At 51.7% G+C, this 16,084-nt stretch overlaps 1 protein-coding gene across 2 annotated transcripts in view; it reads left to right on the top strand.

The window, feature by feature from the left end:
* Positions 1-16,084, top strand: part of AGTRAP (angiotensin II receptor associated protein) — a 19,015-nt gene extending 2,931 nt beyond the window's left edge. The window contains exons 2-5 of one of the 2 annotated variants that reach the window (XM_027564909.1): positions 10,322-10,356; positions 12,880-12,985; positions 13,833-14,007; positions 15,382-16,084. In XM_027564909.1, the coding sequence (XP_027420710.1) occupies positions 10,322-10,356; positions 12,880-12,985; positions 13,833-14,007; positions 15,382-15,485 (420 nt within the window). In that variant the 3' untranslated portion in view covers positions 15,486-16,084. Of the gene's footprint in view, positions 1-10,321; positions 10,357-12,879; positions 12,986-13,832; positions 14,029-15,381 lie in introns of both variants that reach the window. The other variant, XM_027564908.1, reaches the window with a different exon arrangement.

The following is a 16,084-nucleotide window of genomic DNA, read 5'->3' as shown; positions in this document are numbered from 1 at the left end:
GGGTGGAGAAGATCCCCTGGAGTAGGAAACGGCAACCCACTCCAGTATTGCTTGTCCATGGACAGAGGAACCTGGCAGATTACAGTCCATGGGGTCACAAAGAGTTGGACACGACTGAAGCAACTGAGCACATGCATAGCCGTGTCCCGGAGGCTGACTACCTAGGAGGCAGTGTGTTGAATGTTTCACAGACCCCTCCACCTCTACATAGCCACACAACACCCCCATGGAGCATTATTGTCCTCACTTTAGAAGAGCAAGCGGCAGTTGTGAGAGCTCAGGTGATGGCCCGGAGTCACACAGCTCTAAGTCATGGAGCTGGGGTCTGATCCACATACTTGGCTCCAGCAGCCACACGGTCAACCACTGCCTGCCTCTGCCTCCCCTCTCTGGCAGCCCTGACTACCGCCCCCTGGGCTCAGCCCTTGGGGCTCCTTGGGGATCTTGCTGCCTCATTCAATAGGCCACTGAATGTTTGCACAGGACTAAGAAATATATTCTGGGTTTTTTGTTTATTTTTTGTTTTGGCCACACCACATGGCTAGTGGGATCTTAGTTCCTCAACCATGGATTGAACCTGCCCCCTTGGCAGTGAAAGCACAGAGTCCTAACCACTGCCCCTAACAGGAAATTCCCAGGAAAAATATATTCTGTATATTAATCTGTATGGAGGGGGATTCCCTGGTGGTCCAGGGGTTTGGACTCCGTGGTTTCACAGCTTGGGGCCCAGGTACAATCCCTGGTCAGGGAACTAAGATCCTGCAAGCCTATATGGTATGGGCAAAGAAAAAAAACATTCTTTATGGTGACCTCAAGTCTGTCGACCACCTGGCTAGGCAGTCCCAGCCCCACTGCCATGAGGCCTTCAGTGACAAATGAAGGGTCTGAATCCTGGTCCAAGGACCCCTCGGTTTCCCCTTAGCCTTCCTTCCTCCTGGTCAGACATACTCATTTCCATCCACTCTTCCCTTGCTCTTCCAGATCCTAGCACTGTAGTACAGTGGGTAGAGCACAGGCTTTGGGGCCAATCAGATCTCCCTCCAAGGCCAGGCTTTGCTGCTTACCAGCTGTGTGACCTGAAGCAGGTTTCTTAACCTCTCTGAATATCAGTTTCTTCACAATAAAAAGAGCATAAAAATAGACCCTACCTTCTAGGATGCTAAGAGGAGGATCCAGTGGTCCAGGAGGTGATGTAGCTTCACAGTTTTGTTGTTTTTTTATTTTATCTTTATTTTATGTGTTTATTTTTGGCTCTACTGTGTCTTTGTTGCTGTGCAGGTTTTCTCTAGTTGCAATCAGCGGGGCCCAGCCTCTAGTTGTGGAGCATGGGCTTCTCGCGGCAGTGGCTTCTCTTGTTGCAGAACACGGGCTCTAGGGCACACAGGCTTCAGTAGTTGAAGCACATGGGCTCAGTAGTTGTGGCCCATGAGCTCGGTTGCCCTGCAGCATGTGGGATCTTTCTGGATCAAGGATCAAACCAGTGTCTCCTACATCGGCAGGCGGATTCTTTACCACTGAGCCACCAGGGAAGCCCACATCATGTTTTTATTAGCAGAAAAACTCAGACCCAAGCGACTGATTCTGCGATTTGCATCTGGGCTCTCTTGTCATACATAACTGTTTGGGCCAACGAATCTCTCACAGCCTCAGTGTCTTCATAAGTGAAACATAAGGGTTAAAACTCTACCCCAGACAGTCACAAGGATGACATGGGCCAAGTGTTCAGGGCAGTGTAGATATGCGGCAGGTACATCTGCATCAGTAGCAGGGGTTGCTGTAGGTGACATGGTTTCAGGATGACTGTCTGCAGAGGTTGTGGTTGTTGTTGTTCAGTCGCTCAGTCATGTCCAACTCTCTGTGACCCCATGGACTGTAGCCCACCAGGCTCCTCTCTCCATGGGATTCTCCAGGCAAGAATACTGGGGCAGGTTGCCACTTCCTTCTCCAGGGGATCTTCCTGACCCAGGGATTGAACTCAGATCTCCTGCATTGGCAGGCGGATTCTTTACCACTGAGCCCCCAGGGAGGTGCTTACAGTTATTTCATGGAAACATCCAGTGACTGACTGTCAGATGCCTGTCTCTTTCTGGTTGAGGCACCCCTTTGGGACACGAGGGTGATAGATGCTGCCTTCATGTCACCAGGGAGGAACCCAGGGCTCCAACACAAAAGGAGGTGGCTCCTGGACCAGAACTCAGGTCTCCTACCCCTAGTCCAGCATCTTACAAGCCCCTGCTGCCATGGCTGGTCTCTCTCTCCCTTGGTCTTCTGACGCATTGAACACTGGCTGGGAAAGGGCCAGGCAGCCTGCCAGGCCAGGCGCTACATGAAGAGTCCAGGAGCTCAAGTCTCTCCTCTTGCCCAGCCGGGAGCAGTCAGGCCTCCGCATGCTGGGCACATGCACCCCTCTCTCCCCCATCTCTGTGGCCGTATCTGAGACTCCCCAGTATTCTCTTGGTAACCAGAAACCTCCCCCAGAGCCAGCAGACAGTTCTTTTGTGCTGAGATAAGGGCTGTGGGAGAGGGCAGGGCTGGTTTGGCTGGGTTCCTTTTTCTTTTTTAATTTCTATTGAAATGTGTTGTTGTTTAATCGCTAAGTCATGTCTCTTTGTGAGCCCATGGACGGCAGCACACCAGGCTCCCCTGTCCTTCGCTGTCTCCTAGAATTTGCTAAGATTCATGCCCATTGAGTCAGTGATGCTATTTAGCCATCTCATCCTCTGCCACCCTCTTCTCCTTTTGTCTTCAATGTTTCCCAGCATCAGGGCCTTTTCCAATGAGTCGACTCTTCACCTGGCCAAAGTATTGTAGCTTCAGCTTCAGCATCAGTCCTCCCAGTGAATATTCAGGGTTGATTTCCTTTAGGATTGACTGGTATGATCTCCTTGCAGTCCAAGGGACTCTCAAGAGTCTTCTCTGATACCACAATGCAAAAAGCTTCAATTCTTCAGCACTCAGCTTTCTTTATGGTCCAATTCTCACATCCATACGTGACTACTAGAAAAACCATAGCTTTGACTATACGGACCTTTGGTGGCAAAAAGATGTCTCTGCTTTTTAATACACTGTCTAGGTTGGTCATAGCTTTCCTTCCAAGGAACAAGTGTCTTTTAGTTTCACGGCTGCAGTTATTGAGTATGGTTGATTTACAATGTTGTGTTAGTGTCAGGTGTACAGAAGAGTGAATCAGTTAAACATATACCTGTATTCACTCTTTTTTAGATTCTTGGCTAGGTTTTTTGTTGGAGCTTTCCTGCACATTCAACCCCTCTGGGCCCGAGTGGGTGTGCCCTCCCATTACAAAGATGGGGAAACTAGCCGACGAGGCTTAGTCTTCATGGGTTTATTTTCCCACGGCTGAAGAGACGTACTCCACTGGTGCTAAGTTTCCTAAATATTGAGCAAACAAAAGTGATGTTGCACTGAGGGGAGGTGTGTCTGCTAAAGGCCCACAGGATTTCCAGGTCATACTGTTTTCTTCTCCAAAGAGAGGGCCTAGTTTGGGGGCTTAGCCAGGTGCTCACTCCATATTACAGGCTTTTCCGGCTCCAGGAAGTACTTTATCCCACAGATTATAGAATGGTTTCCTCACAGGCTTTCCTGCGTGTCGCTGCCTTTCCTTTTCTGGGATCCGCAGGCCAGGCCTGGAAAATCACATGGATGGAGGAACCTGGTAGGCTGCAGTCCATGGGGTCGCTAAGAGTCGGACACGACTGAGCGACTTCACTTTCACTTTTCACTTTCATGCATTGGAGAAGGAAATGGCAACCCACTCCGGTGTTCTTGCCTGGAGAATCCCAGGGACGGGGGAGCCTGGTAGGTGTGAGCAAGGAGTTAACCAGGGACGGGGGAGCCTGGTAGGCTGCCGTCTATGGGGTCGCACAGAGTCGGACACGACTGAAGCGACTTAGCAGCAGCAGGCCAGGAGCATCCGTTTATTAAAGACCTGCTGTGTGCCCAGTCTAGAGGTGGGAACCAGAGCATTTGAGAATGAAGACTGTTTCTGAGATAGAAGTTGAGGGAGGGAAGGACTCAGTGTTGATGTTGGGGAGTGGAGAAGTGATATATATGACTGTAACTCCTTCCTTGGTTTCTTGTCTTAGTTAAAAACCCAACACCGGGACCACCTGGCTGGCCGCGTGTGGCAGGTCCCTTCCCCTCTGTGGGCAGGACTTCCTGTCAGAGAGGACCGTGTTTTGCTCTCAAGATAAAGATCAGAATTCTCTCCCACACCTCCCAGGCTCAGCCCTGCCCCCCAGCCCCACCCCAGCTTCCTGTCCCTCCTCTACTCTCCTCTTCCACTCCAGCCACATGGGCCTCTTTTCAGTCTCCAGAAGGTTCCATGCTACCTTCCATCACAGAGCCTTTGCAGGTGCTGTCCCTTTGGCTCGAAATGCTCTTCTTTCCCCCTCTGTCCCTGGTTAACTCCTTGCTCACCCACTTCATCTCCCCTGAAACATCATCCTTCAGAGAAGCCTCCAGTGCTCCCCTCCTCTGATCCAGAATGAGGGTCCTTTTCTTCGCCATTACTTCCTTCTCAACAGACTGTCTGTTCGGACCCCATACTCCTTAGGTAATTTTTTGGTTAGCAGGTGTTCCCCCCCACCCCACCCGGACTGCCAGGTGTCAGTTCTGGAAGGGCAGCCTAAGACTGCATCTGCCTGACTTACCTTTGAATCTGCAGGGTGGAGGCCAAGCAGGTGTCAGCGATGCCAACTTAACCTGTAAATGATTAAGTAACCTGGCACAGTTTGATCACCCTTCTTCAGTCCCTGCAGCATCCTGGATGTCTCAAGTGATAAAGAATCCACCTGCAATGCAGGAGTCATAGGAGGCATGGGTTTGATCCCTGGGTTGGGAAGACCCTCTGGTGGAGGACATGATAACCCACTCTGGTATTCTTGCCTAGACAATCCCATGGACAGAGGAGCCTGGCAGGCTACAGTTCATGGGATCTCAAGGAGTCGGACATGACCGAGCACACATGCACTCATTCTTCCATGTGCTTAGTCAGTCGTGTCTGACTCTTTGCAACCCCATGGACTGTAGCCCACCAGGCTTCTCTGTCAGTGGGATTCTCCAGGTAAGAATACTGGCATGGGTTGCCATGCTCTCCAGGGGACCGTCCCAACCCAGGGATGGAACCCAGGTCTCCCGCATTGCAGGCAGATTCTTTACCATCTGAACGACAAGGGAAGCCCAAGAATACTGGAGTGGATATAGTTCAGTTGAATCGCTCAGCCGTGTCCAACTCTTTGTGACCCCATGGACTACAGCACACCAGGCTTCCCTGTCCATCACCAACTCCCAGAGCTTGCTCAAATTCATGTACATTGAGTCGGTGATGCCATCCAACCATCTCATCCTCTGTTGTCCCCTTCTCCTCCTGCCCTCAATCTTTCCCAGCATCAGAGTCTTCTCTAATGAGTCAGCTCTTCGCATAAGATGGCCAAAATATTGGAGCTTCAGTTTCAGCTTGGGCTTCCCTGGTCACTCAGCTGGTAAAGAATCTGCCTGCAATGCGGGAGACCTGAGTTCCATCCCTGGGTTAGGAAGATCACTGGGAAGGGAACAGCTACCCACTCCAGTATTCTGGCCTGGAGAATTCCATGGATTGTATAGTCCATGGGGTCACAAAAAGTTGGAAATGACTGAGCAACTTGGATTTTCACTTTCTTTCAGCTTCAGCACCAATCCTTCCAATGAATATTCAGAACTGATTTCTTTTAGGATTGACTAGTTTGATCTTGCAGTCCAAGGGACTCTCAAGAGTCTTTTCCAACGCCACAATTCAAAAGCATCAGTTCTTTGGTGCTCAACTTTATTCATGGTGCAACTCTGACATCCATACATGACTACCGGAGAAGCCATAGCTTTGACTATATGGACCTTTGTCCAAAAATGTAACGTCTCTGCTTTTTTACATGCTGTCTAGGTTTGTCATAGATTTTCTTCCAAGGAGCAAGTGTCTTTTAATTTCATGGCTGCAGTCACCATCTACAGTGATTTTGGAGCCCAAGAAAATAAACTCTGTCACTGTTTCCATTGTTTCCCCATCTATTTGCTATGAAGTGATGGGACTGGATGCCATGATCTTTGTTTTTTGGATGTTGAGTTTTAAGCCAGATTTTTCACTCTCCTCTTTCACCTTAATTGCTTTCTGCCATAAGGGTGGTATCATCTGCATATCTGAGGTTATTGATATTTCTTTCCGAATTCTTGATTCTAGCTTGTGCTTCTTCCAGCCTGGCATTTCACATGAAGTACTCTGCATATAAGTTAAATAAACAGGGTGACGATTTACAACCTGGACATACTCCTTTCCCAATTTGGAACCAGTAAATTGTTCCATGTTCGGTTCTAACTGTTGCTTCTTGACCTGCATACAGATTTCTCAGGAGGCAAATAAGGTTGTCTGGTATGCCCATCTTTAAGAATTTTCCAGTTTGTTGTGGTCCACACAGTCAAAGGCTTAAGTGTAGTCAATGAAGCAGAAGTAGATGTTTTTCTGGAATTCTCTTGCTTTTTCTATGATCCAACAGATGTTGGCAACTTGATCTCTGGTTCCTCTCCCTTTTCTAAATCCATTTTGAAGATCTGGAAGTTCTCAGTTCACATACTGTTGAAGCCTAGCTTGGAGAATTTTGAGCATTACTTTGCTAGTGTGTGAGATGAGTGCAATTGTGCAATAGTTTGAACATTATTTGGCACTGCCTTTCTTTGGGATTGGAATGAAAACTGACCTTTTCCAGTCCTGTGGCCATTGCTGAGTTTTCCACATTTGCTGGCATATTGAGTGCAGCACTTTCACAGCATCATCTTTTAGGATTTGAAATAGCTCAGCTTGAATTCCATCACCTCCACTAGTTTTGTTTATAGTGACGCTTCCTAAGGCCACTTGACTGCACACTCCAGGATGTCTGGCTCTAGGTGAGTGATCACACCGTCGTGGTTTTCTGGGTCATTATGATCTTTTTTGTGTAGTTCTTTTATGTATTCTTGTCACCTCTTCTTAATATCTTCTGCTTCTGTTAGATCCATACCATTTCTGTCTTTTATTATGCCTATCTTTGCATGAAATATTTCCTTGGTATCTCTAGTTTTCTTGAAGAGATCTCTAGTCTTTCCCATTCTATTGTACTCCGCTGTTTCTTTGCACTGGAATGGGTAGCCTATCCCTTTTCCTGGAGATCTTCCCAACCCAGGAATCGAACTGGGGTCTCCTGCATTGCAGGCAGATTCTTTACCAACTGAACTACCAGGGAAATCCACTCACTCCTCAGTCCCTGGGGAAAACCTCAGAAGACTAGTTCTACTCTGCCTCGGTTTCCGCATCTTTGTAATAGGAGGGCACATACACTCAGGCCCTGGGTGGAACAACACCTGGCTAAGTCGGGATTGAATCCTGGCTCTGCTCTGTGACCTGGAGCAGATTACTTACCGTTGAGCCTTGGTTTTCTCAACTGTAAAACGGGGGAAATTGTGCTTCAGAGGATTGTAAGGATAAAACACGTTCACAGGCAGAAAAATCTTATCTTGGTGCCTGACACATAGGAAGCACTCATTAATAAAGGTAGGTAGTGACCAAAATTCCTTCCAGAGCTAGCCTTCTGTCATATTGTTCTTGTTCGGTTGCTGAGTTGTGTCCAGCTCTTTGCAACCCCATGGACTGCAGCACGCCAGGTTTCCCTGTCCTTCACCAACCCCTGGAGTTTGCTCAAACTCATGTCCATTAAGTCGGTGATGCCATCCAACCATCTCACCCTTTGTCTTTTCCTCCTGACTTCAGTCTTTCCCAGCATCAGGGTCTTTTCTAAGGAGCTCTTCACATCATGTGGCCAAAGTATTGGAGCTTCAGCTTCAGCATCAATCCTTCCAGTGAATATTCAGGATTGATTTCCTTTAAGATTGACTAATTTTATCTCCTTGCAGTTCAGGGGACTCTCAAGAGTCTTCTCCAACACCACAGTTCAAAAGCATCAATTCTTCAGCATTCAGCCTTATTTATGGTCCAACTCTCAGTCATGTAGGCTCAGCTTTTTTGGTGTCTTGAGACCTCTGTACAGTCAGGTGTGTTGGTCCTTAAAGAGCCATTCTCCTAGTCCTTTGTAGCTGGAAGAGGAGTTCTTTAGGGGTTGGGGACCACAGTCTGGACTTGGTTCACTTAACCTGAGCACTGGGGGCAAGTTGGGGTATCCTGGCCATCTGCCCCAGATGTCATCTGCCCCCCACCCCGTGTGGAAAACATCCATGTGTGTCCAAGCCCAAAGAGGTTCTCTCTCTAGCACAAAGGTTAGGAGCCCTAGTTTTGGAGTCAGACTTCCCATTTAATTACAGTTTTGCCATCAGTGGAGTCATGATCAACTTAATTTACCTCTGAGCCTGGTTTTCTTGACTGTAAAATGGGAATGATTCTAGTATCTGCTTCAGAAGCTCAGAGAAGGTCATGTGAGACATTGGGCCCAGGCCTGGCACGTTGCAGATGTGCAATAAATAATAACTCTTTTTTTTTTTTTGTCTGTACTGGGTCTTCATTGCTGCGTGCAGGCTTTCTCTACTTGTGGTGAGCTGGGGATACTCTCTAGTTGCCACACTCAGCCTTCTTGTTGCTGTGGCTTCTCTTGCTGCACAGGCTCTAGGTTTGAGGCTCAGTAGCTGTAGCACGCAGCACCTAGTTGCCTCATGGCATGTGGGATCTTCCCAGACCAGAGATCGAACCCGTGTCCACTACATTGGCAGGTGGATTCTTAACCACTGGACCACCAAGGAAGTCCAATAGTGATTCTTCTAGAAATGCAGCCAGAGTTCCTTGCTGCAGGTGGCATCCTCTCCTTAACGCCCCCCACCCCCTTGAGCACAAGACTAGAAACCTGGGCCTTTCACTGCAGTCCTTGCTGTGCCACCCTTGCTCTCTGGGCCCAGCATGCCGCCGCTGCCTCAGGCTCTTGGCATCCTTGAACCCTTGGTGCCTGGAGCAAACTCCCTTAAAGGTCCTTGTCCACCACTGGACCCTACTCCTGCCGTCTCGCCACCACCCCCGACCTCAGCCCCATCCCGGCCCTACCCCTCCTCGGGGCTCTGGGTGTTGTGTCCTTGCCTATGCTTCTGGGACACCTGAACACCCTGGAACACCCCACTCTCCCTCCCCTGTGCCTGGCTGGTCCCCAAGTCCCCTTTAGCACCAGCTCCGAGTTTCCCGCTTCTTCTCCCTGCCTTCCCTATAGCATCCATCTGCTTCTTCCTTCCTTCTTCTCTTTCTTTTTAAAAAATATTTATTTGGGACTTCCCTGGCGGTCCAGTGGTTTAAGAATCCACCTGGCAATGCAAGGGACGTGTGTTCGATCCCTGATCCAGGAACTAAGACCCCACATGCTGAGTGAGCCACTAAGCCCTCGCGCCGCAACTAGAGAGCCTGCATAACACAGTGAAGATCCCACGTGCTGCAGGTAAGACCCGACGTAGCTAAAGAAACAAATGAATAAATATTTACTGACAGAGATCTTATAGTTGCAGCATATGGGATCTAGTTCCCCTCATCAGGGATGAAGCCCTGGACCCCCTGCATTGGGAGCACAGAGTTTTAGCCACTGGACCACCGGGAAAGTCTAATACTATATTCTTTACTTGCTTTGCAATCAGGACTCTCTTGATTTCTGGGAATAGAGACCAGTTCCAGTAAAGAGGGCTGTCTCTGAAGGACATACGTGTCAATAAAAAGGGTGGGACAGTGCACGGACTCTTAGTATAAATCCTAACATGTTACCTTCCTGCAGAAAAGCTCCTGGTGACTTCTTCAGCGCCCTTGAGATGAAGTCCATGCTCCTTGCCGAGGTCCTCCAGGCCCACCTTTCCCCTCTGGTCTCCTGCCCCCGGGCTGCTCTCCCATTCCTTGGATGCACTGGGCATCTGCTCAGCCCCACACGGCACCCCAGCTCCAGTGTACTGAAATCAGCCTCATTTGAGCCCCTTCCAGCCATCGAGGCCTCCTCTGGTTTCAGAAGAGATTCCCAGGTTCCCCAAAGGAGCCTCCAGCTTTAGAAACAGGAAGGGGTGTGGGTGTCAGCTGCCCCAAGGGACCGGGGAGGGGTGACCTGGCAGTGTCCTCTGGCCTGACCTGTGCTCTTCCTCCTTTTCTGCCACTGTTGGGGGCCACTCTCTTGCTGGTGTTTGAGCAGACATCCTGAAGCCCTCTTAGGTCCTAGGCAGGGGCTTCTGGTGTTTTTTGGTTCCGGAAGCTTTGCTGCCCATTCATCCTACCACCATGGTGGTCACAGTCGCAGTTCTCTTCTTTACCTCACCCCCTCTTTTTTTTGTGCCACAGGCAATCCTCCTGGTTCACTGGCTGCTGACAACCTGGTGAGTGAGTGTGGGTGTCCAGTTCTGTGTCCCCCTGGTCTCCCGAGATCTGGGTCCACATGTCTCTCTGGGGTCTTGTCCACGTGTATCCTGGGTCCTGTCCACATGTATTCCTGGGGTCTTGTCCATGTCTCCCGACCCGTTCCAAGACTAAATAGCTCATCTGTCAAGATCATCATTAGCAAGCTCCTGTGTCTCAAGGATGTTGGAGGGGCAGGTGGTACACAGAGGCCTTTGCCATCACTGACCCTAGGAGCTTCTAGCCCTCATCCTCAGGAAGACAGCAGCCCAGGGGGCAGTACTGACAGCTCAGACCTTTCTCCAGACACTACCTAAGCCCTTTGGGGCTTGGCATCCCTCTGGTTCCTCCACTAGGGCCTTTGCATCTGGGGCTGTAAGGTGCTGAAGCCTAGGGGCTGGCCTCTCATACCTTGCTGGGGTGGATGTCCGGTGGAGCTCTGTGTGTCTGTGACCTTGGGTGAGCCACTCAAACCCCCTGAGTCATTTTCTCAGCTATAATGTGAGAGTATTACTGACCTTCCCACTTATCCTCTTAAGTCATCTAAAGGTGAAAACACAATTTCTGAAACCATAATAATTGCTGACATTTGTTGAGGGTGCCTTCTGGAGGTTAACTCAGCAGCTCAGCAAGTAGACACATGATGAATCTGAGTACGAGGGTGAGGTCACTCACTTAGGCGTGGACCCTCACCCATTTCATACCCCCTGCCCAGAGACAGTAGACTCAGGATTTAGACTGACCCTGGTCATGTCCTTAGCCCTGCCGTGTTCCAGCCGGGTCACCTTCATCAAATGACTCCACTTCTCAGTACCTTGGTTTCCATCTGTAAAATGGGTGCAAGGATGCACGGCCCTCAGGAGCTGTGAGGAAGAAGCATGGCCTTGCTCTGCTCACCAGACACTGCCCAGGCCTACACAAGGGAGGCCCAGGGACTTCAGGGTGATTTTCATCATTACCTTCTGCTTTATCTGCTTTATCTGTTGAGTTTCTGGGGAGATTTTTCTGCCCGACCAAGACTGGAAACCATTGAGCTCACGTGTGCATTTTGCAGACGTGGAAGTGCAGTGTACGTGTTCGTGGGTATGAATAACAGGAGCAGTGATCATCATGGTTAATGGCCTTGGAGAGCAGAGTGAAAATCCAGATTTCTCAGGCACACTCCCCAAGACTCTGAGTTAATGAGTCCAGGCTGGGGCCCCAGCACTTGCTTTCTCAAAACCAAAAAATGAGATGACTGATTTCCAAGTAAGCCCCATGGTGCTCTGCACTTAACTGCTTTGCACACGTTTCCCATATGGTATACTTCAGGGAATGTCATTTATATTTATGAAGCACCCCACTCTGTGCTTGGGCCGTCCACGTGGGTAAGAGCATGGCCTCTTGAGCCAGACTGCCTGGATTTAAATCTCAGCTCTGCCACTTAGCAGCTGTGTGACCTTGGGCAAGTTCCTTGACCTCTCTGGGCCTCAGTCTCCTCATCTGTAAAATGAAGATGACCGTAGTGCCTCTTTACAAGGATTGTTAACGCATATGCACATAAATGAACCCATTGAAAGCACTCGTGACTGTGCCAGATACTAGTAAGGGGTCTGGGTTAACTATTCTTTTCTTTGAATGGACAAACAGTTCAGTTAGTAGCGATGCCCTACAAGATAAGAGAGTGGGCATTGTGTTAGAAGGTGGTCCTTACAGTGGGGCAGTCAGGGAAAGAGTCTCAGAGTTAACATATGAGCCGAGGCTAAAATGACAAGAACGGACCAAGTGTTCAGGTAGAGGGAACGGCAAGGCAGTGGATGGGAGCCATAGGCTGGGCTGTGTCATCAGACCCACAGGGCCCTGTAGACCATGGTCAAGGGTCTGAATTTTATTCCAAGAAAGTGTTGGAGGACTTTTAGCAGAGAAATGACATCCCCTGATTTACCTTACTGGTTGCTGTTTATGGAGGAGTTAATAAGTGTCTCTAGTGGTGAAGAATTTGCCTGCCAGTGCAGGAACGTAGAGACACAGGTTTGATCCCTGGGTCTGGAAGATCCCCTGGAGGAGGGCATGGCAACCCGCTCCACTATTCTTGCCTGGAGAATCCCATGGACAGAGGACGCTGGCAGGCTACAGTCCATGGGGTCGCAAAGAGTCGGAAACGACAGAAGTGACTTAGTATGCATGCAAGCGCATTTATGGAATGACCAGGATGGGGCAGGAGTGGAAGTTAGGGGAACAATGGGGAGAGGCTACAGCGAAATGCTCAGTCCCAGTAGGAGAAGATGGTGGTTTGGACCTGGATGGATATGGCCAGATTCCGGATCCATTTGGGAAGCAGAGCCGATGGGATGTGCTGACATTTTTGGCACATGGGTGTGAAGTAGGGGAATGGAGAGGGGAACGAGGCCGACTGTGGCCTCTACTCATGGGGGCCCTGAGACAGCGCCCCAGGAGGTGACCTGTAGGAGGGGTGGGCACCTAGAGGGCACCTCCTGACTTGACTCAGGTGCCTCCTCCCGCAGGGGCTGCATCGTGTTCCAGGGCCCCTATGCCTGGACCAACTTCCCCATCCTGGCCTTGGGCGTGTGGGCCATGGCGCAGCGGGACTCTGTTGACGCCATAAGTATGGTAAGCTGGGGGAGCAGCCAGGGAACCGGCTTCAGGGTGGTTGTAGGCCCAGCTCCGTCTTCCCCTTTCCCTGTCCTGTCTTCTCTGCCTTCTTTTTTCCCCATTTTCCATTTTTTAGAGTCCAGGCTCCCAGCCCACATGTATCTTCACTAGCCTGGCCTGCTGCTCTGCCTGCCTGGCTCAGAGAGTCTCCTCATTGTTTTCCCAAAAGGGGCATGGGGTGGACTCCCACCAGTGCCCCATGAGATTGGCCATTCCTGGAGGGCAGTAGGGCATGCGCCAGTAACCCTCCTTGAGGGCCCCCCTAATAGGGAGGGCCTCCCATGAAGAGGGAGCTCAACCACTTTGTGAGGTCAGAGTGGACACAGTCTGGCTAAACTGTCCTACCAGGAGCCCCCGGACACCCGCTCAGACCCCGTGGCTGTGAGCACCAGCACTGGCCTCTCAGGATGGTTAGAGACGGATTTCTTCGGTGGTGGAGATGGAACCAGTGAATTCCAAGGGACCTTCTATCTTAGAGGTTCTGAGCCCACGTCTTGTGCCTCATCATGGCCTCAAGGATGAGAAGAGTTGGGGGAGAGGACTCTGTCAGAGCCTGCAGGCTGGGTCCCAATAGGGACCCCATCCCTGCTCTCAGCCCTGCAGTCCTCAGTCAGGCATCTAGTCTGCAGAGTCCCACCTGCTGTCTTGGTCTGTCTTCCAGCAAACCCCAAGGACACAGTAGGGCACAAATGGAGCTTCCAGTCTGGTATATATGGTGGGGGGATGGGGTGACAGGGCAGCAGCACGCTCACCACCCTAATGACACTGTGGTCACCCCTTGGCCCTGTGCCTGGCTGTCTTGCAGTTTCTGGGTGGCTTGGTGGCTACCATCTTCCTGGATGTGATCTACATTGGCATCTTCTACCCGAGGTCCAACCTCTCGGACACAGTGCGCTTCAGTGCAGGCATGGCCATCCTCAACCTGATCCTCAAGCCGATCTCCTGCTTCTTCGTCTACCACATGTACCGGGAGCGTGGGGGTGAGCTCCTGGTCCACGTTGGTGAGGCCACCACCTCCAGCCAGCTCCCCAGTTCCCCTCCCACCAGCCCCGGTGCTGGCACTGCTGTCTCCTCTCCTCTCCTCAGTCTCTGCCTTGCCCGCCCCCCAGCCCCTGTCCCAGGGAGCCAACCTTGCCCCCTGAGACAGGGATTCAAGGTGCAGGGTGGGGCCTGGTATGGGCTCTGGGCACTAGGCTGAAAGGTATGCAAGTTTCTGGTCTCCTAGAGGAACCCAGGGGTCCCCTGGCCATCCCTGCCTGGCTATGGTGCCATGTCCTTCTCTCAGCTTAAACATGGGTGCGACTGGGGGCCTGATCCCATAGGCACCTGCAGGGCCAGCTTTCCCTCTCAGCTCCCTCTAGCCCCATCGCTGGAACCCCCTTTCCTGCCACCTAGGGGTCTGGGCAACCAGGGGAGAGCCAGTGCTGGCCTGGGTCCTGGGGGCCCCAGCCAAAGCCAGCCCTGAGCTGGACCCCTGCTTGTTGCAGCCCTTCCCCAGCCCCCTGTGACACCGTTCTCATGTCCTTTTTGAGAGAAGTGGGGAGACCTGTGGTCTTCTGCCTTTCACTCTTGAGAAAAGTGGCCTGAGACCTGCTGGGGGAGCAGCTGGGTTGAGGACGGGAATGGCCCAGGGCTGCCCACCCTTGGCAAACCACCAGGCTGCCCGGACCTGCCCCGGGGTAGGGAGGAGCCAGCACTGTCCCTCCATTAGACAGATGAGGAGACAGAGGCCTGGGGTGCTGGGGGCTTGTTCAGGAGCACAGGACAGATGTAGGGAGTGAGGATGGGAGTGAAGGGTATGGCACCCAGAAGCCAACAGCCTGCCTGGCACCATCTGGGCTCTGCAGCTGCGCCAGCCCGGGGGCCTTCTGGAGGCTGTACAACGATGTCCACTGTCCGGGAGAGGAGCTGGAGGGGAGCCCGTGGGTCCGGGGCTGGGCATCCCTCAGCCAGATTCCTGAGCACGCGCTCCCAGGGAAGCACCGAGGCACAGTGGCTGAGCCCTGTCTTTAGCACCGTGCTGCATCAGTTGGAATCCTAGTGTCCTCTGCTTCAAGCTTTATAATCTCAAGCAAGGCAGTTTATCTTTTTAACACTCGGTTTCCTCATCTGTAAAGTAGGGACAAAAAAATACCCTGCTCTATAGGGTTACAGGAGGACTGAATAAGTGATACATGCTAAAGGCTTGGTGCCTGGGGCTGCTGCCACTGTCTGTCCTGGGTACCTGGATGCCCAGCTCTGGCTTTTCTTGTTGGGGTGGGATTGGTGGTGGGGAGTAGGGGGACCTTGGTTTGGCCTCGTGGAATTTCCTAAGTCTTAACCCTTCACTTTTTTCTTTCTCTCCAACCCCCCAGGTTTCCTTGGGCCCTCAGAGGAGCGCAGTTCCTACCAGCCAATCGACTCCTCAGAGGTGCCTGCCGACCCTGAGAGCAAGGCTCACGTGACCCGGGGATACTGAAGCCCAGCCCAGAGGCCAGTCTGACAAACTGTGGAGCCGGCAGAGAGGAGGCCTCATCACCTTCTTTGTGCCTTGGACATCATCCTAGGGGGTGCTCCTGATCGCCCCCTGCTTTCTCAGAACTAACTTGTGTCCTCCAGTTCCCCATCTCAGGGATTGCCTGAGTCACGTGCCCTAAAAGGCCCAGAGCGCCTGTGCACATCTGTCCCCAATTCCTTGAGCCCTCTCCTCCCTTCCGGGTAGCCCACTGGTCTCAGGCTGGGAACTCTGGTTGCTTTTGTCCCCTCCACCCTTAGCTGCTCCGTGCAGGCCCCAGGCCGAGCCATGCCCGAGCCTGGCAAGATCAGGCCTCTAGGGGCCAGTGGTGCCCCCCCACCTCAGCCTCTCCTGAGGTTGGCCATGCCCTCCCTCAGGAGCTCTGAGAGCCTTGGGTCCTGCTCACTGCCAGGAGCACAGGGGTAAGGACCCCTGGCTTCTCACTACCTGGTCGCTTGGTGCCTGAGGACCCCAGGGCTGGAGGCAGGAGGGGTCTGCAGCCCCTCAGACCCCCATCAACCTCCAGCTGCAGGCCACAGCATTAAAGGGAATTCTGCAGCCAA

This window comes from Bos indicus x Bos taurus, chromosome 16 (genome assembly GCF_003369695.1).
Source record: "Bos indicus x Bos taurus breed Angus x Brahman F1 hybrid chromosome 16, Bos_hybrid_MaternalHap_v2.0, whole genome shotgun sequence".
Classification (NCBI taxonomy): domain Eukaryota; kingdom Metazoa; phylum Chordata; class Mammalia; order Artiodactyla; family Bovidae; genus Bos; species Bos indicus x Bos taurus.
This window is presented reverse-complemented; position numbering and strand designations above follow the sequence as displayed.